The sequence below is a fragment of the Piliocolobus tephrosceles genome, chromosome 20, assembly GCF_002776525.5.
Source record: "Piliocolobus tephrosceles isolate RC106 chromosome 20, ASM277652v3, whole genome shotgun sequence".
In the NCBI taxonomy this organism is placed as follows: domain Eukaryota; kingdom Metazoa; phylum Chordata; class Mammalia; order Primates; family Cercopithecidae; genus Piliocolobus; species Piliocolobus tephrosceles.
In genome coordinates, this window is record NC_045453.1 from 13,908,948 (window position 1) to 13,930,911 (window position 21,964).

General features: G+C 40.1%; 1 protein-coding gene across 2 annotated transcripts in view; it reads left to right on the forward strand.

Moving 5' to 3' along the window:
- TOP1 (DNA topoisomerase I) overlaps positions 1–21,964 on the forward strand; it is a 96,104-nt gene that overhangs the window by 48,667 nt on the left and 25,473 nt on the right. Inside the window, exons 5-10 of one of the 2 annotated variants that reach the window (XM_023227848.3) lie at positions 366–421; positions 2,873–2,968; positions 3,936–4,011; positions 7,277–7,383; positions 15,933–16,048; positions 20,672–20,793. In XM_023227848.3, the coding sequence (XP_023083616.1) occupies positions 366–421; positions 2,873–2,968; positions 3,936–4,011; positions 7,277–7,383; positions 15,933–16,048; positions 20,672–20,793 (573 nt within the window). Of the gene's footprint in view, positions 1–365; positions 422–2,872; positions 2,969–3,935; positions 4,012–7,276; positions 7,384–15,932; positions 16,049–19,436; positions 20,467–20,671; positions 20,794–21,964 lie in introns of those variants that run through there. The other variant, XM_023227849.2, reaches the window with a different exon arrangement.

A 21,964-nucleotide genomic window follows, 5' to 3' on the forward strand; every position in this document is an offset into this window, starting at 1 on the left:
CATCTGGCCCATATGTTTTGTTTGGTTGGTTTTTGCTTTTGTTTCCTCTCTGCACTGCCAATGGCAACTTCTTGAGTAGTGGAACACACTTATTGGGGAAAAGAGACCTGCCATCACTTAAAGGTAAAAAGCTGCCATTTTGAAGGGAAACCTTTCTCAGTGAGTTGGACAGTTTCACCCAGAAGAATTGTTAAAAACGAGTGTTGGAAAATGTCAGGACCTTTAGTTCATCTGTTCAGTTTTGCTAACATAAGAGCCAGCCTGTGATCATAACGTCCCAAGACTTGATGCTACATATTCTCAAAAAGAGGTTTCTTCAGATTTAGTCCTTTCAAGGTACTAGTTACTGTTGTTTGACTTTTCAGGTTCGAGCCTCTGGGGATGCAAAAATAAAGAAGGAGAAGGAAAATGGCTTCTCTAGGTAAGACTTTGCTGCTGCGTGGGCTTCCCTTTCTCTGGGTGGGCAGCAGGCCAGCTGCCTGTGTTGTAATGTTGTCTGAGTTTACCCAAAACACACTGACCTGGCCATCTTGATGGTTCCCAGAAACTCAGCAGTGAGAAGACTTGGTCTAAGCCAACCTGAGCCTTTCTACAGTGCCATATAGTGAGACTGACCAGCACATTTTCCAGAAGGTTATTTCGAGTAGAGAAGGTTGACAGGAGAGATTTTTAAAAATTGAGATTTACATATCCCAAAATTTGTCTTTTAATGGTATACAGTGTACTGTTTTTCTTTTAGTATATTCACAAGGTATTACAGCCTCTTCACTAATTCCAGAACATTTTCATTTCTCTAAAAAGGAACTTCATATTCAGTAGTGATTATGGAGTTTTCTGAAAAATTGCTTAGTCTGAATTCGTCCTTAGTAATATTAGGAGACTTATATATAAAAGATCATTTGACCTACATGTTAGGGATGAGTGTAGATTTGGGTAGAATTATGTTATCTCTTTTCTAGAAGGAGAGGAAAATGCACACAATCTAGAGGTTACTTCCTATACTGCTTTTACCTTTATAATTTTGTTTTCCTCATCCTCAATTTCCTAAAATAAGCCCAAAAGGTCCCCTCTAGTTTCGAAACAACTAGATGATTATTGTTACATATTCTCACTTCACTGAATGACAGAATGGATTTATTAGAAATAGTTGGAAATATTTGCATTATTGACTAGGACAAAACACTTTGAGAGTTTTGCTTCCTTGAATCTTTGAACTTCCAGTTTCATTTGTTAAAGTTTTTGACAGTTGTGCCTCGTACTCTGGGTCCTTTAGACAAGGAGAAGCAGGTGCCCTCTTCAGGCGTGTTTCATAATTGTTCTAGGAATGCAGAATAATAAAATTCAAGAAGCATTATAGCTGCAAGCTGCCCTAGGAATTTTGATTTCTCAGATAAAGTGACCGAGGCACTGCTGGGCTAATCTCTGCCAAGAGACTGCCTTGGATTTTTATTAAACTGATACGAATAAACTTTTTGGACTTGGTGTGTAGTTGTGAGTTCATTTTCAGACTTTTTGGGTTAGAAGATTAGGAACACAGCCTTCTTTGAGGCAGTGGTCTCTATGTTCACTTTGTTGGACTCCTTGCTGGCTTCTGTGTATGTCTTTGTAAAGAATCCAGATGCTTCACTGGAATACAGTTTTCTGCTAAATTGTTTTAGGACTTCTTCCTTCAGACCTAATAACCCTTCCCACATGTTTTTGTCTTCAGTGTGACAAACTTAGGATCTAGCATTTACTTAACTAGTTGGGTAAATGATAGGCTTTCTTTCCTTCTGGACCCTAGGGTCTATGTCAGTATTCAGGCAGGAGGGGGAACAGCTGTAGAAGCTGGCGTTTGGTTAGTGTGCTAAAGTAAGTTCTTTAAACATTCAAATTCTATCACAAGCAGGGGGACCCAGTATGCTTTTTTTGGTTGGAGGTACTCTTGAAACCCTGTGAATATACTTTGTAGTGGAGTCTGGATTCTTAATCCTTGGATCCCTCCACAGGGGGCAGCTACATGTAAGGAGGCCAGTGCTTGTACTGAGTTAAGGCAATGAGGTTCTGAAGAGATGTGCCAGGCCACAGAGGATCCCTTGGGGGGGGCAGTGATTGTTGGACTCTATGGTATTTTTTACTTGTTCCTTCTCTGTTTTGGTTCAAGATGGTTGTCTCAAAGGATTGACTTTTTATATTTATATTTTGAAGGTAAGATCTTAACAAATAGTAGTGAGACACTCTTCTGTATATAAAGTAAACCTAAGTTAGGACATTGAACAATGAATAGATTTGGCATAGGATACCTTCTGTTTATTCTGGTTTAAAAACATGCCCTTCTTTTGTTGTAATGTTGTCAGCTTGGTTATCTTTCCATGTAACTGAATATACATGTACATTATTGCCAGATTTTTACAACTTTAAGATACTAAGTTGGGGAAATCAACTTAGTTTATTTCTTTATTTGTTTATTCCTTTCCTTGTAAAAGCTGTACTTTAGCTTTTGGAGTACTGGAACAATCAGTTCAGCTTGTGGGGTCAAATATATGGTAGGTTTCTCATGTAAGGCAAGAAAACACCTTAGGTTTATTTCTGGAGTGGTTCGTGCCATGCTGGCAAAGACAGCTAAGAAATAGTGAGAAAGAATTCTGAGTTAGAGTAAGGAGTCTTGATCCCAAATCCTGATATTGCCCATTCACATGTACAATGAGGACAAATACTGTCTACTTCACAGGATTGAAGTGAGAAAAAGTGCTCACAGAAAATCTTTATAATATGTATGTGGTTATCCTTATTTATATTAGCTTCTTTTCAACGAGATGACATATTCCTTCTTTGTATTAATACAGTACAGATGTTCTAGCACTCTGTGACCAGCAATTTTTTTTCTCTTTAGTCCACCACAAATTAAAGATGAACCTGAAGATGATGGCTATTTTGTTCCTCCTAAAGAGGATATAAAGCCATTAAAGAGACCTCGAGATGAGGATGAGTGAGTATTTTCTTAAAACTTTGACTTTTGAAAACAAAAAGGAGGAGTTTAAAGGATAAATGTGATGTATTTCTTTATAATACATGTAGAAGCTGCATTAATTGGCTTTTACTCATTTGGGATTTGTGATTAATGGACTGATTTCTCTGAATTATGAGAAGTAGGGTTTGCTAAGCAAGTAAGTAGTATTCCCAAGGCTTACATGAAGATTATATAAATTTTTCTTATTGTAAAGGCAATAGATATTTATTGTAAAAATTTCAAATAATACAGAATTCATGAAGAATAAATTAAGTCACTTAAAATTTCTCATTGCCTACTGTAGATAACTTAAAGCAGTTTCTCTTAGACCTATCCCTGTCAGTACATTCTAAGTGAAGTTTTAGTGTGTAAAAATAATAAAACTGTCATAAAACATGTACTTCTTTCCCCAGATTCAGTGAGATTAAACTATATTCATTATTTTCACTCTTACATAGCTTATTACGCTATTATTATAGTAGAAAATGGATGGAAAGGGAGAAGGGAAATACTTAGTGAACTCCTTTGTATTCATTCAATATAGAATTTCTTTCCTCCACATTCCAGTGAGTTACTGCTCTGTGGTGGCTAGTGTGCTGTGCGTTTGGTTCCCAAACTTTCATCTTTTATTTTTATTTTTTATTTTATTTTATTTCCCAAACTATCATCTGATAATGGTATTTATTTCTGCATATATCCCCCCACCCTATTTTGCTTCCAGGCCAGTGTAAGTGGTTAGTTTTGTTCTATATAGGGCTGTAACTATTCCTTTGGTCTGACCTTCATTATTTTCTCCACTTCTGTTACTCTTGACCGTAGAATGCTCAGCCAAGAATAACAGCAATTACTCCTGCCATGGAGGCTTCCAAGAGTTGGTAGGTCTCCTATGAGTGAGGACTCCTGAATCATAATTATGCTAACTGTGTATTCATGTTCCCCTTTCTAGTGCTGATTATAAACCTAAGAAAATTAAAACAGAAGATATCAAGAAGGAGAAGAAAAGAAAACTAGAGGAAGAAGAGGTTAGTAAAGAGACTTAGGCCCTTTGGGGTGAGTTTGGAAGTGAGAGTTTTCCAGTAAGCAACTTCTTAAGACAAATGAGTTTTAGGTATTTATTGGCTTGTTTGTTGTAGTAATAACATTAGGGAAAATAATTTAATAAGTGATGGCTGTGGCACTGGTATTTTTAAGATCTCTATGAATCCCCACAGTGTCTTAAGTTAACCACAACCAGCAGTGATTCTGCTGTCAGCCTTCCTGGGTGTCTGTCTACCCACAGCTATGCTGCCAACAGATGTTCTTCCAAAAAGTATATCATCTTCATATATATAGAAGCCCTGTTAACAAGAAACCACATTTTGGCTTATAAACCTGAAGAAATTTCCCTAAGAATTTTTTGCTCATCATTCACTTTGGGTAACCATTCCTATCTAAAGTTCTTTAATGGGTGCCCCTTTGACATAAAATTGACACCCAAACTCTTTACCGCAGCTCCTCCCAATCTGGCCCCTGCATCTTGTGCCTCTCTTCATCTTGTGCCTCTTCTCTAGCTTGCTTGTACCAGTCACATTAACCTCCTTTGTTTCTTTTCCACACCAAATTCTTTCATACTTCTGAGATATATGGAGCACCTGCTGTTCCTCTGTCTGGAACACACACGCTCCCTTCTTTATCCTCTTGGCCTATAACCTTCCTCAAAAAACTCGGTTCCGTTTAAATGCTTTCCTAAATGTTCTTGTTGATTGATGCTTGTGGTAGATTGAAAATAGAATCATATGCTTTCTCCTTTTGACACTTTTGAGTTCTTATACTAAAAAATTGTTAGCAGGTAATTCAAGAAAAGATGTCAGAAATTCACAGAGGTCTTAATGATGCCCTCCCCTAAGAGAAGAAGGGGTTGTGTGAGTTCTTAGCTCTTATGCTACATTTGAGGTTAGCCACTGTCATGGGCAAAATGGGTTCACAAATGTAAAGTGGATAGTTTGAAGTACCAGCAGTAAAGAGAGTGATAGTGAAGGGGCAGGGAGTCTTAAGAGGATAATCTATCATAATAGTAGAATGATGTTAATAATCACAATTAAATGTAATAGGTGCTTACCATGTGCCAGGCATTCTTCTACATTTTTTATATATGTATCATTACATTTAATCCTTACAACCTGAAAAGGTTGTTATAACCCTATTATCATCTGCATTTTGCAGATGCAGAAATAGAGAATAGAAGTGTTGAATCGCTTGCCTGAGGTCACACAGCTACTAAAGTGGTAAAGCCAGCATTTAATCCCATGCAGTCTGACTTCAGCGCCAGCACACCAGCTACTATAGTATCCTACCTCCCCTGGGACTTTGTTGATCCTCTGATTCTGCAAGGAGGGAGAAGAAAGGTCTTTAATGAAATCATATGAAGACTATCAGTGAGTGAGTTGAGCCATAGAGAGATGATCAGGTCCTGTATTTAGAAGATCATAGTTTTTATGACAACTAGTCTATTCTTGGCCGAAGTTCAAATTAATAAGCACTAATTCAAGGAATTGAGAGTGAAGTGTTAAGTAGTGATTATGGTAGTCAACCACTCCACTTCCATGTACCTAATCAGTACAAACTAGTCTGTAAAGGAATATAAAACTTGAATTCTCCAAGTGTTGTTTTTCTTTTATGTTTATATTGCATTTATGCAAAAATAATACTCTGAATTTGTTAAACCATTGGGAAAAAAGAACAGTTGACTTCAGTTTTTATTCTATTTAGCAACCCTACCACATAGGGGGAAAAATGCTGGCCGAAAGACTCTGAATTAATACAGTCTTACTGTGGCAGGGACCCCAGATGGCAGAATCTGTCATTAAACCTCACTCGCCAACTATGGTTTTTTTTTTGTTGTTGTTGTTGTTTTCCTCTTGTTTTTGAGAATTGTTCTGAGGTCTCTCCGTGACTGATACCCCAATTTGAGGTTTGAAAACATACAGTGTAGCCAGTAGTTTCCTGATGGGACCATCTGCACGCCTGCTCAGAAGCTGTTTAGAGTATCTTCACTGAAAAACATTTCCCTTTCCTGTGTGGTATGTTTCACCCTAAATAGTAAACATTATCTGAATTAATGTGATCCTGCAGTACCTTCTCCCAAACATACCCACATATTTATATTCTCCATGCCTGTTTTAAAATATGGGTGGTACTGTAAGCTTTTCCTCTTTTTTCTATTCCTATCTTGATTGCTCTATTATGAGGGTCTAAAATGTTTATTCCAATTATTGCCGTAAGTCACATTCTGTTATTTTTCTCATAAAGTTAGGCCCTTATCATAGTTAATAACAGCTATATGACCTTTATCAAGTGAAAAAACCTGTTTCAAAGTCCTTGCTTGTAACTGGAAATGGTTAAATGAACCCGTCCATACACTTTCCAGCTATGCCACTCTTTAATTGATTTTAAGATGGTTCAAAACCACCTTTAAACCTGTTGAATAAAGACTGAATAAATAGTTAAATTATGTTGAATAGGTAGGACACAGGAGAAAATATTCTTTGAAAGAGTTCAGATTCTGAGTGGGATCTTCACTTGCTGAATATTACATTTTTGTTTGGGTTTTGTGTGTATGTTTTGAGATTTATCTCTGTATTGGTGAGTTCTGCCTGTTTAGGTTTGATACCCTTTTTTTGTGCCACTGTGATCAGCTCATTTACATTCAGAGTTCAAAGAAGAGCCATAAAGAAATAACACCATAGGAATTGGTATCATTTTAGAACCTCTGAAATACTTGCTTACTGCATCATGACTTTGTGTATACAAGCAGCAGCGATAGAACTATACTCAACTAAATCAACTGGGAATTTTCTTTCATACTGAATGCTAAATATCTAATGCAAAGCCTTGTATAGCCGTTATTGGATTGTACTGGAAGAGGTTTAAAGATGAGTAGGATTAAACATAAGTGAGGAAAAACTAAGTGAGGAAAATACACTCGGATTACTCTCTAGAGCAGTACTTTTCCAAACCCCTTTGAGGTTTAAAAAAAAAAAAATACAGTTTCCAAGTCTCTTCCCCTGCAGAGTGTTTTTTAACTACTTTCTCAGGTACTCGTTTGTCAGGAAATTTTAGGAAATACTGCTCTAGAACAGAGCACCAATACCTTGTTATTCATCTGTCAAATGAGAGGAGTAGACCTGAGATCCTCTTTAGTTCTAATACTCTGTGATTACAGTTTTTCTTCCTCATGGCTCCCAAAAACTGCCTCCAGAAGTGTGATCAGTCCTTATTTAAGTGCTTTCTCACCATGTTTCTTTGTAGGATGGTAAATTGAGAAAACCCAAGAATAAAGATAAAGATAAAAAAGTTCCTGAGCCAGATAACAAGAAAAAGAAGCCGAAGAAAGAAGAGGAACAGAAGTGGAAATGGTAACATCTCAGCGCTGGGTTAAAATGCCACCTCTTTTATTGCATATCCTTGCGAAGCAAGAATATTGAGTTATTAAAATTAATATCCTGATATTTGGGGTAAAATACTTAAAACAGTTTCTCTAGAATAACATTCGAAATAAGTTTTCTGACTTCTAGTGAAATCATTAACTGGCTGTAAATCTATCGGATCTCAAACTGGTTTCCACCACTGTGAACAGAATGGACTGTAGAAGCAGACCTATGTAGAGGTGGGAATTTAGCATACGAAGAGAGTACAGATGCATTTAAAATCATAGGGAAAGGATAGATTATTATGTAAGTCGTGTTGGGAAAACTGCCTGTTTGTTGAACAACAGAAGAAACCTCAACAAGAAAACGTGGGTGAATATTTTTATAATTGTGCAGTCATGAGGATCCTTTGAAGCAGGACATAACCAGAGCCATAAGGAAAGGTGTTTTACATTTGATACATCAAAGTTCAATTTATGGCAGATGGACAACTTCATGCCATTAAAAAAAGAAAAAAAGCAAAGTATTTGCAGTACAAAGGGCTGATATTCCTAATATGAAAAAAAGCTCTTTTAAAACAGGTATGAAAGGAATGGTCTAATCAGAATGTGAGGAACAGTCAGTTTAGTAAAATAAATGGTTAATAAACATCTAAAAATATGATCAACTTCATAAGTAATCAAAGATGCAAAAAATGATAAATCTTTTTTTAATGCCTCTTAGATTGGGAAAGATTAATAAGTGAAAATATCTAGAGTTGTGAATATGAGAAAACAAGCACTCTCCCTCCCTGTAGGAGTGAAAATTCAGTCTTTATGAAGGACAGTTTAGTCATAGCTGGTTGCTCTTGAGAAGCGTGTTTAGGTGGAGAACTTTTCTACTTTTGGTGTTTAGAATCTTGAAATAAACATGTTTTTAAAAAATACTTATTTCTGTTAACATATTCTACTATTTACTGTACCAACAGTACATGATTTTGTGTTTATGATGAAAAAACTCAAATGATTGAGAGATTTAATAGTTAGAGTAAAAATCAAAGTCACCTGTACCTCTCTCCTCCCATTCTCATTTTCCTTTCCAGCTTTCCAGCTTTGAGGTAATCACTGTTCATAACTCGGTATATAGCCTTCCAAACCTGTTTATGTGCCTTTATGGCTTTTATAATTTAGAACTTTGATGTCCACAGCACCTCTGAGGAAAGGGAGAAAGAGCACTGACCAGGAAGGTGGCAGAGAGGAGAGCCACAGTGGCAGAAATGTGGCCACACGGTGACAGCTGTGTGATCGGCATGTTGCTATGGCATCGTGGGATTAAATGGGAAGTATAGAAAAGGAATATCACAGAGCAGAGGAACCCTGGCTCTTTCTAGAGGTCAGAGTCAGAAAGTAAAAGAAGGCCAGGTGCGGTGACTCATACCTGTAATCCCAGCACTTTGGGAGGCTGAGGCTGGTGAATCACCTGAGGTTAGGAGTTTGATATCAACATGGCGAAACCTCATCTCTGCTAAAAATACAAAAATTGGCTGGGTGTGGTGGCATGCACCTGTAGTTCCAGCTACTTGGGAGGCTGAGGCAGGAGAATCACTGGCACCTGGGAGGAGGAGGTTGCAGTGAGGTGAGATCATGCCATCACACTCCAACCTGGGCGACAGAGCGAGACTCCATCTCTCAAAAAACAAAACAAAACAAAAAAAACACACACAGGGCACAGTGGCTCATGCCTATAATCCCAGCACTTTGGGAGGCCAAGGTGGGCAGATCACAAGGTCAGGAGTTCGAGACCAACCTGGCTAACATGGTGAAACCATCTCTACTAAAAAAATATAAAAATTAGCTGGGCATGGTGGCGTGCACCTTAATCGCAGCTACTCAGGAGGCTGAGGTGGGAGAATTGCTTGAACCCAGGACGTGGAGGTTGCAGTGAGCTGAGATTGCATCACTGCATTCCAGCCTGGGCAACAAAGCAAGTCTCTGTCTCAAAAAAGAAAAAAGACATGAGTTTATTTTCCTTGTTTTTATTTCACTTTTCTTTAGAACTAATACAACATTTTCAGTGATCTTGACCTTTAAGAAAATGATTTTTAGAAATAAAGTGATTGTGTAAATTAGGGGTTATTACTTGGAGTTAAGAGAATGGTATGTTGGTAAATTCATCAGTCAGGGTTCTGTGGTAGGTACTCAATAAACTTGTTAAATGAACAAATAAATTTCCTTCTCAGGAGCTCCCTGCTGTCTCCCCTTTACTTCAGAGCTTTGGCTCTTTTTGGAATCCAGGCAAGTGAACTGGGTCCGGCCTTCTATGTGTAGAATTAGGTGCCCTTGAGGGGTTTAGGAGCCTAATTTTGCTTTTGTGGTTGAAATCCTTATCAGTGTTGCCACACATTGTCTCTGAGAGACCATGACTTTTGGTTTTTATTCTTATTTTGGGTCAAAGGGGAACTGGCTGGTCTTTAACTAAAAGTTGTTTTTTGAGGGATGAGCAGACTTTGCTACAGCTTCTAATCATTTCTCAGGTGTGATGGTTAAACCTTGCACGTTCTTTTCAAGCACAATGCTTCAATGGCACGTCGAGTTTTTGGAGTTTAAAATAGGAATGAAGAGCCTCTTTACTGATAGCTAGAGGCTGCGTATTGTACTCTGAAGTCAGTTATCCAGTACCTCAGTGCCTGCCACTGATGATCTAGTTGGGAACTTAAATGGCAGATACTCTTACGTTAACTATTCCTTATGCTGTCCCACTAAAATAAGTACACACTTTACAAGCTTGACAAATTTGCACATCTTTTGCTTTCCTTCTAAGTCCGCAGAACTATTTATCTTTACCAGAAAAAAAACACTTACTCTGATCTTTATCTCCCTCCTTTGGTAATTGTTTGATTGGAAAAAGGTCCAGGTCCTTCAGGGTTTCTTTGCTATATCACATTATCTCCATAGAAACATTGTTATAAGTGATGGCAGTGTGTTTGGGTTCATACATGAAATCCTGTTTATCCCAGATGTCCTGATTTTTAACTGTTGGCCATTGTAGCTGAACAGGGTTTTAGCATTGTTGGGTTAATTAAGTACGCTTTTGTATCAGGGCTGACCTGTGGGAATATAAGTTGCAAGTTAATTCTCAACAAATTATTCTTCATAAAGAATTAGAACCTGGGGAGTTTATTGCAGGTGTTAGGTGTGACTTTAAATGGGGTTTTGAATCTCTTAGCAAAGGTAAAATGCTGTGAGGAGTCAGGACTGTAATGTAAGGAATTAGTGTTGCAAGACCAAGACTCATAAATATATGGTCAATGATAGTGATAAGAAATTTATGGCCGGACGCGGTGGCTCAAGCCTGTAATCCCAGCACTTTGGGAGGCCGAGACGGGTGGATCACGAGGTCAGGAGATCAGTACCATCCTGGCTAACACGGTGAAACCCCGTCTCTACTAAAAATACAAAAACTAGCTGGGCGAGGTGGCGGGCGCCTGTAGTCCCAGCTACTTGGGAGGCTGAGGCAGGAGAATGGCGTAAACCCAGAAGGTGGAGCTTGCAGTGAGCTGAGATCCGGCCACTGCACTCCAGTCTGGGCGACAGAGTGAGGCTCCGCCTCAAAAAAAGAAAAAGAAATTTATGGAATATGGATTATTGACATTTTGCTCAAACCAGAAAAACTGCCCTTAATTTCAAGGATTAGCATTCAGAATCTATAGCATGTGACCTTTATTTCTAAATTTAAAAAAATTAAATATGAGTTTTATAGCATATTGTGAAGTGCTTGCTAACTGCAAGGGAACCTTGATTTTAAAAAGCACATGGAGTTTACTTTCCTGTCTTTATATTTCTAGCACTTTTCCACCTTTCCCCTTCCAAGCAGATGTTATTATTAAATTGGTACTTGATTATTCCAGTCAAGCTGCCAAAGGGAAGCCATTTTGATGTCTAAGTACATGTTTTTGTTTGTTTGTTTTTAAATTTGGGGGGAATATATGCATGCATGGGGAGGCTTAAAGGACAAAACTATTTGCTTTTATTTGTACAATAATAGCTGTCAACCCAGTCACATGAGCTTATTGAAAGACATGCTCTTTCTGTTTAAACTGAGGTTTAGCGTTACGATTTGTTGAATCTCTTAATTTGCTTAAATGGTAAAGAAGTTGCTGTGGGTCTTGAAGATACACATGTTGAAATAGGAATTGTAAAAACAGTTTGGAGTCTTCATTTAAAAACACTGTAGGGCCGGGCATGGTGGCTCACACCTGTAATCCCAGCACTTTAGAAGGCTGAGGTGAGCAGATCATGAGGTCAGTAGATTGAGACCATTCTGGCTAACACAGTGAAACCCCATCTCTGCTAAAAATACAAAAACAAAATTAGCTGGGCATGGTGGTGAGGGCTTGTAATCCCAGGTGCTCAGGAGACTGAGGCACAAGAATGGTGTGAACCCTGGAGGCGGAGCTTGCAGTGAGCGGAGATGGCACCACTGCACTCCAGCCTGGGCGACAGAGTGAGACTCTGTCTCAAAAAAAAAAAAAAAAAAAAAAACCACTGTAGTTGAAGAGAAGAATGTGCCAAAGTCCCAAGATAAGGGAAAGTGTGGCTTTCTGAATCTCCTCACGGTTACTCCGTGACTGCTACATGTCTGTTTGTTGAGATGTAGGAGCTCTTTATATATTTTGTATGTTAATCCTTTATCAGATACATCATTTACAGATATTTTCTCCCATTCTGTGAGAGGCTCCTTGCAAATGCTCTCATACACCTACATATATGTATATTTTCTCTATTTGGAGAGTAATAGACTGTAGGACTGGGCGAGTTCCTGCATTGAGATCTTTTTATTAATATATCAATGACTCTGCCAATTTCATATCTGAAAAAGTGGTAGATTAATTATAGAAGATTTTTAATGTTCCTTTGAGGTCTAAGATTCTATTAAATCTTTATTTTTCTTTAAATTATTTGTGTAAAATACATATGACATAACATTTATGTTAACCATCTTTAAGTGTACAATTCAGTGGCATTAAGTACATTCATATTGTTGTGCACCATCACCATCTCTAGAACTCTTCATCTTGCAAAACTGAAACTCCGTAGTTGTTAACAATTTCCCACTTCTCTGTTGCCCCAGTTCTTTTTTTTTTTTTTTAGACGGAGTCTCGCTCTGTTGCCCAGGTTGGAATGCAGTGCTGCGATCTCGGTTCACTGCAACCTTCGCCGCCTGGGTTGAAGCAATTCTCCTGCCTCAGCCTCCTGAGTAGCTGGGAGTACAGGCTCCCACCACCACGCCCGGCTAATTTTTTACATTTTTAGTAGAGATGGGGTTTTGCCACGTTGGCCAGGCTGGTCTGAAACTCCTGACCTCAGGTGATCTGCCCGCCTCGGCCTCCCAAAGTGTTGGTATTACAGGCGTGAGCCACCGTGCCCAGCCTATTCCCCCAGTTCTTGGTAAGCACCATTCTACTTTCTGTCTCTATGAATTTGACTACTCTTGGTACCTCGTATTAATAGTCATACAGTATTTGTCCTTTGTGACTGACTTATTTCACTTAACAGAATGTCAGCACTCATCCATGTTGTAGTGTGTTTCAGAATTTTCTGACTTTTAAAGGCTAAATATTCCATTGTTTATACTGCTTCATTCATCTTTTGATGGACACAGGTTATTTCTGCCTTTGGCTGTTGCATATAGTGCTGCTGTGATCATTCGTGTACAAGTATTTGTTTGAATATTGGGCATATTCCTGGGAATGGAATTGCTGGGTCATGTGGCATTTCTATGTTTAACTTTTTGAGGAACTGCTATACTATCTTTTCCACATTGGCTGCACCTTTTTACGTTCCTACCAGGACCACACAAGGGTGCTAGCTTCCCTACACCTTCACCAACGCTTGTTGTTTTTTGTTTTATTGCCATCCTTATGAGTATGAGTGGTATCTCATTGTGGTTTTGATTGGTATTTTCCTAATGATTAGTGATGTTGAGTATTTTTTCAGGTACTTATTGGCCACTTGTATATCTTCTTTAGAAAAATGTCCATTCAAGTTCTTTGCCCCAACCCCCCACCCCAACATGTGTTCTTTTTTTTGAGACAGAGTCTTGCTCTGTTGCCCAAGCTGGAGTGCAGTGGCACAGTCTTGGCTCACTGCAACCTCTGCCTCCCGGGTTCACGTGATTCTCATGCCTCAGCCTCCTGAGTAGCTGAGATTATAGGCATGCACCACCACACCCGGCTAATTTTTTGAATTTTTAATAAGAATTTTGCCATGTTGGCCAGGCTGGTCTCGAACTCCTGACCTGAAGTGATCCCTCTGCCCGCCTTGGCCTCCCAAAGTATTGGGATTACAGGCGTGAGCCACCGTGCCGAGCCCCTATTTTTGATTTTATCTTTTTTTTCCTCCACCTTAAGACTGAGACTTTGCCCATTTTTTAAATTGGGTTGTTTGTTGAGATGTAGGAGCTCTTTATATATTTTGTATGTTAACCCTTTATCAGATACATGATTTACAGATATTTTCTCCCATTCTGTGAGTTGTCTTTCACTCTCTTGAAGTATCCTTTGATGCACAGAAGTTTTTAAGTTCAGTGAAGTTCAATTTATTTATTTATTGAGACAGAGTGTCTCTCTGTTGCCCAGGCTGGAGTGCAGTCGCGTGATCTCGGCTCACTACAACCTTCGCCTCCCAGGTTCAAGCGATTCTTGTGTCTCAGTCTCCGGAGTAGCTGGGATTACAGGCGTGTGCCCCCATCCCTGGATAATTTTTGTATTTTTAGTAGAGATGGGGGTCTCGCCATGTTGGCCAGGCTGGTCTCGCACTCCTGTCCTCAAGTGATCCGCCCACCCCAGCCTCCCAAAGTGCGGGGATTACAGGTGTGAGGTACTGTGCCCAGCCGCAATTCATTTCTTCTTTCTGTTACCTATGTTTTACGTGTCATATCCAATAAATCACTGTCAAATCCAATATTGTGAAGCTTTTCCCCTATGTTGTCTTCCAAGAGTTTTATACTTTTGCTCTTATATTTAGGTCTTTGATCCGTTTTGAATTAATATTTGTGTATAATGTAAAGACCCAGTTTGATTGTTTTGCCAGCACTATTGTTGAAAAGACTATTCTTTCTCCATTGAATGGTCTTAAGCATCCTTGTAAATCATTTGACCATATATGTTGACTGTGGTTTTATAGTAATACCATTGTTACAATATGGTTTGATACATGTAATTTTTATTTGATGTTTCTGAACTTTGTTTAAAATTGAACTTGTTCCATGGCTGAATGATTGATAAAATAAAATAAAATAAATAAAATATTGGACTTGGAAAGTAAATATGAGAGTAGTAAGTTAGTTATCTATTAGAGTAAAAGAAACTTGAGACATATCAACCAGTTGCAGTATGTGAGCCTGAGTTGGATCCTGGTCTATGAAATAAATTTCGATCAAATAGGGAAGTTTTTAATACGGACTGGATATTAGAATTACACTAGGAAGTTATTAATTTTGTTAGATGTGATAATAGTTTTGTGGTTATGTGGAAGAATATTATTTTTATGGAGATAACTTGCTGAAAAATATTTAGTGGTGAAGTATCAAATCTGCAACTAACCTTGAAAATGGTTCAGCCAAAATAGGGAATTTCGCAAATTATTAACTTTTTTTTTTTTTTTTTTTGAGATGGAGTCTCACTCTGTTGCCCAGGCTGGAGTGCAGTGGCACGATCTTGGCTCACTGCAACCTCTGCCTCCTGGGTTCAAGCAATTCTCGTGCCTCAGCCTCCCGAGCAGCTGGGACTACAGGTGCGCGCCACCATGCCCAGCTAATTTTCGTATTTTTAGTAGAAACGGGGTTTCACCACATTGCCCAGGCCGGTATCGACCTCCTGACCTCGTGGTCCACCCGCCTCAGCCTCCCACAGTGCTGGGATTACAGGCGTATATGGTGTTTATTGTATTACTCATTTTTTTTCTTATGTTCAGCCATTTTAAAAATACATTTTCAAAAAGTTGTTTCCACTGAGCTTTAGATTCACTTATCAGTGTTTGCTAGATAGTTCCAGGTAATCCATAAGTACCTTAAACTCAACATGCCCCAGTTAAGCTGTCATTTCCTAGTCTTCTTGCTTTATGTCCTTTCTCATAGGGTTGTTTTCCCCTGTACCTTCCATCTGACATCACCACTCTTGAGGAGGCCTTAGCCTACTTATGAACAATGTGAACAATCCTGTCATGTATGCCATTGTGGTAAAACAGCTGTTGACATTTTCATGTCCCTCACTTGTTGCTGAGCTCCTTCATTGTTGATCTCTTCTGTCCAGTATCCTTGAACTGAGCTGTTGAAATGTATTTTCCTTTATTCACTACAGTATTTCATCTTTCTTGTGAGTGTTGGCTTTTTCAAAATGAGAGACACTGGTTCTTTTGATCCAGGCCTTGAATGTGAGGCCCAGAAGTCATTCCAGAGCACTAATCAGTTGCGTGGATAATTATTTGGCATTTAATCAGTGATGACCCCCATGTTAGGCAAGGTGATCACTAAATGAGGTTGTGCTTTGTCTTTTAAAGGTGGGAAGAAGAGCGCTATCCTGAAGGCATCAAGTGGAAATTCCTAGAACATAAAGGTCCAGTATTTGCCCCACCATATGAGCCTCTTCCAGAGAGTGTCAAGTTTTACTATGATGGTGAGTTGTTTCAAGGTTCTTGATTCTTGGCCAAGAAAAGAAAACTGCTTCTATTTAGGAATAGAAAACAAGGAAGGATCCTATATAATAGATAATCCTTTTTATTTCATTTTGTTTTATTGCCATGCGATTTTGAGGAAGAGGCATCAGGTGTTAACTCTTAAAGGCCCATTTGCTGCTGAAAAAGTGCCATGAAAAAGGGGCTGTTCATGTCTTCCCTGCATAGTCCGAAAAAGGTTTGTCAACATGGCTCACAGTGTGTGGTCCACAAGCTGAAGGTTTTGATCTGAACTTCATTTCTAGGGAGTGACTCTTTGCAAGATTTATTAGAAAATCCTCACTTGAATGGTAGTATTTTATGTTAGCAATATAATAATGCAATCGGACAAGCTGCTCATCACTAGAAACAGTACTAGTATATGGTTGAGGATTAATAGTCATCAATCTCTAGATAAGGCTGGTAGGCATCTGTCACTTATTCTGTGTAGCATAACACTATGCCTTTGATGTATGTGCAGTCAAGTCTGATGAGCTGCTTTAAAGAAATGCCCTGCCTAGGTCGCTTAGAACCCTCAGAATTGTCCCTTATCTGTCGTTGGTATTTCTGTTCTTGGGTTGAAGGATTTGAGGGTAGCCTTTGACACGCCTCCTGTTGGCAGTGTAGCAGTATGTAGATGGTAATAACTGATTTTCTTCATTCCATGAGTTTTATCTGGGAATGGTTAGAGCATTGTTCCTTATACCCTTATGTGCTTACGACTCAACAGAGTGGATCTGAGCCCATTTAATAGTTGTGGGGTGGGCTTCTTTTCCCTTCCCCACCGACCCTCTTCTTCCTTCGCCTTTCCCAACTATCCTTCCCTCTTCTTCTGTCCCCTTTCCCCACAGTCCCCCTTCTCCTTTCCCCACCATTCCTCTTCCACCTCCACTTGTCTTGCCACCATCTTTTGGCCACTGTTATTTCACCTCCCCATTTCTCCACCATTTTTCCCACCCTCAACCCCCCACTGTTTTCTTCTTACCCATCCCACTGCCCTCACCAAAAAGAAAAAGTTGTGGGGTGGGATTGAGTACTTCTGAACCAAGTGGTCTGCTGACCAAACTTTGAGAATCACTGGGCAGGATAACTGCTGAAAAGTGTCAGTGGTGAACACTCAGGTGTTCTGGTGCATCTCTCTTTCCACCAGTAGTGGTCGTAGGTCTACCAGTGCTTGTAGGCCTAGGTAGTAGTTTACACTAAAGGGCTGGGTCTGCAGCTGAGGAAAATGCCAGACTTGGCAAGCTGAAATTTGTTTTTTAAAATGACGTATTTATTACCCAAGTGTGGTGGTGCACACGTGTAGTCCCAGCTACTCGGGAGGCTAAGGTGGGAGGATTGCTTAAGCCCAGGAGGTGAAGGTTGCAGTGAGCCCAGATCGCGCCACTCCCCTCCAGCCTGTGTGACAGAGTGAGACCCTGCCTCAAAAAATAAAATAATAAATAAATAAAACAACATATTTATTGAATGTATTTGTGTTCAGACACCAAGACCCAGCAGTGGACAGTACCACTGACTTAGACCCTGATCTTGGGGAGTTTGCAGCCTAACAGGACTCCATAATCTCTGGCAAATGCTTGTATTACGTAAAGATTTTGAACTGTTGACCAGAGAGCCTAAGATAGTTCTTTCAGCCCTCACAGTGGTCATTCCTGGAGACTCTTAAGTATAATTCAAAGCCAAAACTCCTAATTAAGAGAAAAGGGCCTAGGACCTTGAAGAGCACCATCTCGAAGTGTAGGTATTCCATAGCCCTGGTCTGGACTCACCAGGAGCTTTAGGATGCTCAGCTGGTAAAGCCTCACTTTGAGGTTCAGAGTGAGGGAAAGGAAAGCTAAATTCCCTAGTCTTGGGGTTTCTCTTCCTTTTCAAGATGGGAAGCAGAGGCCTGGTCTAGTTCACAGGTTGCCATAGTCCTTTCCTCCCATTCTTGCCCAGTCTCCAGCATTTTCTCAGTTGGTTCTCCGCTGGGATTTCTCCTCTTTGTGTGAACTCTTAACTCTGTAGTAAGTCAAGAAGTCATATTTGACTTTACTTCAAACTGATACAGTAAGTGCTGCCTACTCTCTGGGGAGGAGAATTCTTAGACGCCTTTAGAACCTGCCAGGGAGGTGGGACATGGGCTAGCTGAAGCAGTGAATTACTGCCTCCTCTAAGGACCTTCAGTTTACAGCTTTGACTCAGCAGTTTCCTTTTCCTGGAGCTCAGCCTTTTCCACAAAGTGTTAACATTGCCAGGAACCTTCCAGTCATCCTCCCACTACTCTACTGCAGGGAGCCATCATTTCATCTTTTGACAGCTCATCTAAAATAGGAGGAGTCACAGTTGCTTCTTCCTCTTTTGGGACAGAATTCAGTAAAACAGCCCAAAGTCTCATTTTTAAAATTTTTTAAATTTATTTTTATATTTATTTATTTGAGACAGAGTCATACTCTTGTCACCCAGGCTGGAGTGCAGTGGCACAATCTTGGCTCACTGCAACCTCCACCTCCAAGGTTCAAACGATTCTCATGCCTCAGCCTCCCAAGTAGCTGAAATTACAGGCACACGCCACCACACCTAATTTTTATATTTTTAATAGAGACGGGGTTTTACCGTGTTGGTCAAGCTGGTCTCGAACTCCTGACCTGAAGTGATCCTCTCACCGCCTCCTAAAGTGCTGGGATAACAGGCGTGAATCACCATGCTCAGCCACATTTTTTTTTTGAATGGTGTTAACATTTAGTTTTTACCAAACAGACCTGAAAACAGTTTACATTTTTTTCTTGCCATTTTATTTCTAATGACTTAATGTTTTCCGTTATATTGGAAACATATTACAGTTTTCTAAAGAGGTTCAGGGAATCTTTTAATACACAGTCTATCTTCCCCAACGTGTCTTCCTTCCAAAGCAGAAGCTTGGGGGTTGATGGGGGCAACTGCGCCACCTGTTGGCCTTTTAAGTTAATGGTGTCCAAAGTGGGCTCTTTTTATTATAACTGTTGGAATTTTGTGCTACAGTTCTCTACACCCCTGCAGTCAGATTGCAAATCATTATGAGATAAGATGTTTTCTGAGTTTCGAAATAAATGGATTTCTGGTTAAATTTTAGTTTTCTATAAAGAATGTGGGCACCCTTGGTGAATTATTAATACCTGTGTAATAGTAAGGTGGTGGATTTATAGTTAACCTCATTTTAAGTATAGCCAAATGCTCTTAGTATAGCATTGATTGGTTCCAGGTGATGTTGTAAAGCTGGATTTTTTTAAGAAAGAATGGAAATTGGTGCTAAGAGTACTGACAAAAGTGTTCTGTTTGAAAAGTGGATTAAATTCCCAAGTACTTTTCTTTCATTGCTTTATTAACTAAATCAGGTACATAAAACCCCTAGGCCCTATTCAGATTTTCTTTACCAGTTAGCAGCTTTCATTGTGAAACATCAGAGTCCCTTTAGACAGCTTTTTGTTTGTTTGAGACAGAGTCTCGGTTTGTCACCCAGGCTGAAGTGCAGTGGCGCCATCTTGGCTCACTGCAACCCCTGCCTTCTGGGTTCAAGTGATTCTCAAGCCTCAGCCTCCTGAGTAGCTGGAGTTACAGGCTCCCACCACCAGGTCCGGCTAATTTTTTATACTTTTAGTAGAGATGGGGTTTCGCCGTGTTGGCCAGGCTCATCTGGAACTCCTGACCGCAAGTGATCTGCCTGCCTCAGCCTCCCAGAGTGCTGGGATTATAGGCATGAGCCACCGCGCCCAGCCCCTTCAGACAGCTTTTACATAAACAATTGGATACACCAGGAACCCCAGTCATCCCTTGTGCTGTGGATGCATCCTGGTTCCCTGAAAGAGGCAGCATGATGGTACCCATGTTTCATAGCAGTGTATTGCAAACTCTAGTGTGCATCCAAGTCTCGTTAAAATGCAATTTCTGTATAGGATTCAGTAGGTCTAGGAGGGGTACTGGGATTCTGCATTTCTAACAAACTCCAACGTGATGCCAGTGCTGCTGGTCTGTGAACCACTGTTGAATAGCAAGGTTCTAGAAGAAGGTCTTATTCAGGCTTTTCATGTGGGAAATCTGGGCTTGCCTAGTATGGATATATATTTTTTATTCATATTCCACCCACCTAACTTTGAAGAAGAAAGATGCCTATTTCTTTTCCCCACAATTCCTTTCTTCCACTCCCTGCCCTATCCCTTCCTCCCCTTCTTGAACAGAGGCTGCTTAGCTTAGCAGTGGCAGGAGTCCCTCTGAGGATTTGATTTTTAAAAACCATTGAAGAGGTGTAAAGGACCCTGCTTGCTGAAAGGAAAAGGAAGAGTGACTGGGCCTCCCCCAGGTCATCCCTGTCCTGAGCAGGCACCTGGGAACAATTAACTGGCATAGTCTCCAGAGAATGACCCAGGTAAATATATGCTAAAGGAAGGAGAATTTGTACAAGTAGATATAAATCAGTATGTTGTCTTTGTTGTTGTTGTTACTATGTGTCACCAGACCTTTATATACCATGAGAAGGCAAACCATTATTAAAGAGAATTCGCTAGCCCTGGGTATTTACACTTAGAACATGAATACTATACCTCACTTTTTGGAACCACTTTTTTCTCTAGGTAAAGTCATGAAGCTGAGCCCCAAAGCAGAAGAAGTAGCTACGTTCTTTGCAAAAATGCTCGACCATGAATATACTACTAAGGAAATATTTAGGAAAAATTTCTTTAAAGACTGGAGAAAGGTACTGTAGCCTGTGTGTTAATATCCTAGTAGCTTGCAAAACAATCACGTACGAAGTAATAAATTATTTTGCAAAACATTTCCTGATGTAAAATTTGAGTTTTATGGATTTTGCTGTATTTAAAGTTGTGCACTTTTTGTCTTCATTTACTATATTATGTAGGGTTTCAGTCCAACAAGAATACTTGTATATCGGCCGGGCGCGGTGGCTCACGCCTGTAATCCCAGCACTTTGGGAAGCCAAGGCAGGTGGATCACAGGGTCAGGAGATTGAGACCATCCTGGCTAACATGGTGAAACCCTGTCTCTACTATAAAATAGAAAAATTAGCCGGGTATGCTGGCAGGCGCTTGTAGTCCCAGCTACTCGGGAGGCTGAGTCAGGAGAATGGTGTGAACCCGGGAGGCGGAGCTTGCAGTGAGCCAAGATTGTGTCACTGCATTCCAGCCTGGGTGACAGAGCCAGACTCCGTCTCAAAAAAAAGAGAATACTCGTATATCTTTGCTATCGGCTGTCATGTGATGGCAGGTAGGGGGTTATGAGATTAGGCCAAACAGAAAATCTCAACTCTAGTTGCGCACAGGAAAGTTTGTCTCTGCAGGACTGCCCCATGTCTGCTGTTGCAAAGACAAATGTCTTTTTTTGTTTGTTTGTTTTTTGGTTTTTTGTTTTTGGTTTTGGTTTTTTGAGATGGAGTCTTGCTCATCACCCAGGCTGGAGTGCAGTGGCGTGATCTCGGCTCACTGCAAGCTTCGCCTCCCGGGTTCATGCCATTCTCCTGTCTCAGCCTCCCGAGTAGCTGGGACTACAGGTGCCTGCCAACGTGCCCGGCTAATTTTTTGTATTTTTAGCAGAGATGGGGTTTCACCGTCTTAGCCAGGATGGTCTCGATCTCCTGACCTTGTGATCCACCCGCCTCGGCCTCCCAAAGTGCTGGGATTACAGGCGTGAGCCACCACGCCCAGCCTCAAAGAGAAATGTTAATCTGATGTCCCACCCCTTGTTCACTCCCTGTTAATTCTTGCTCATGTGTTCTAGGTACTTTCTACTCTTGAAACAACATATACTATATTTGCCTAGGTGATTTTTTAAAATCTCATTATTCTCAATTTGGATAATGTGGACAGAGGCAGCAGTAAAGTTTGAACTAGCTCTGAAAAGCAAATTTAATA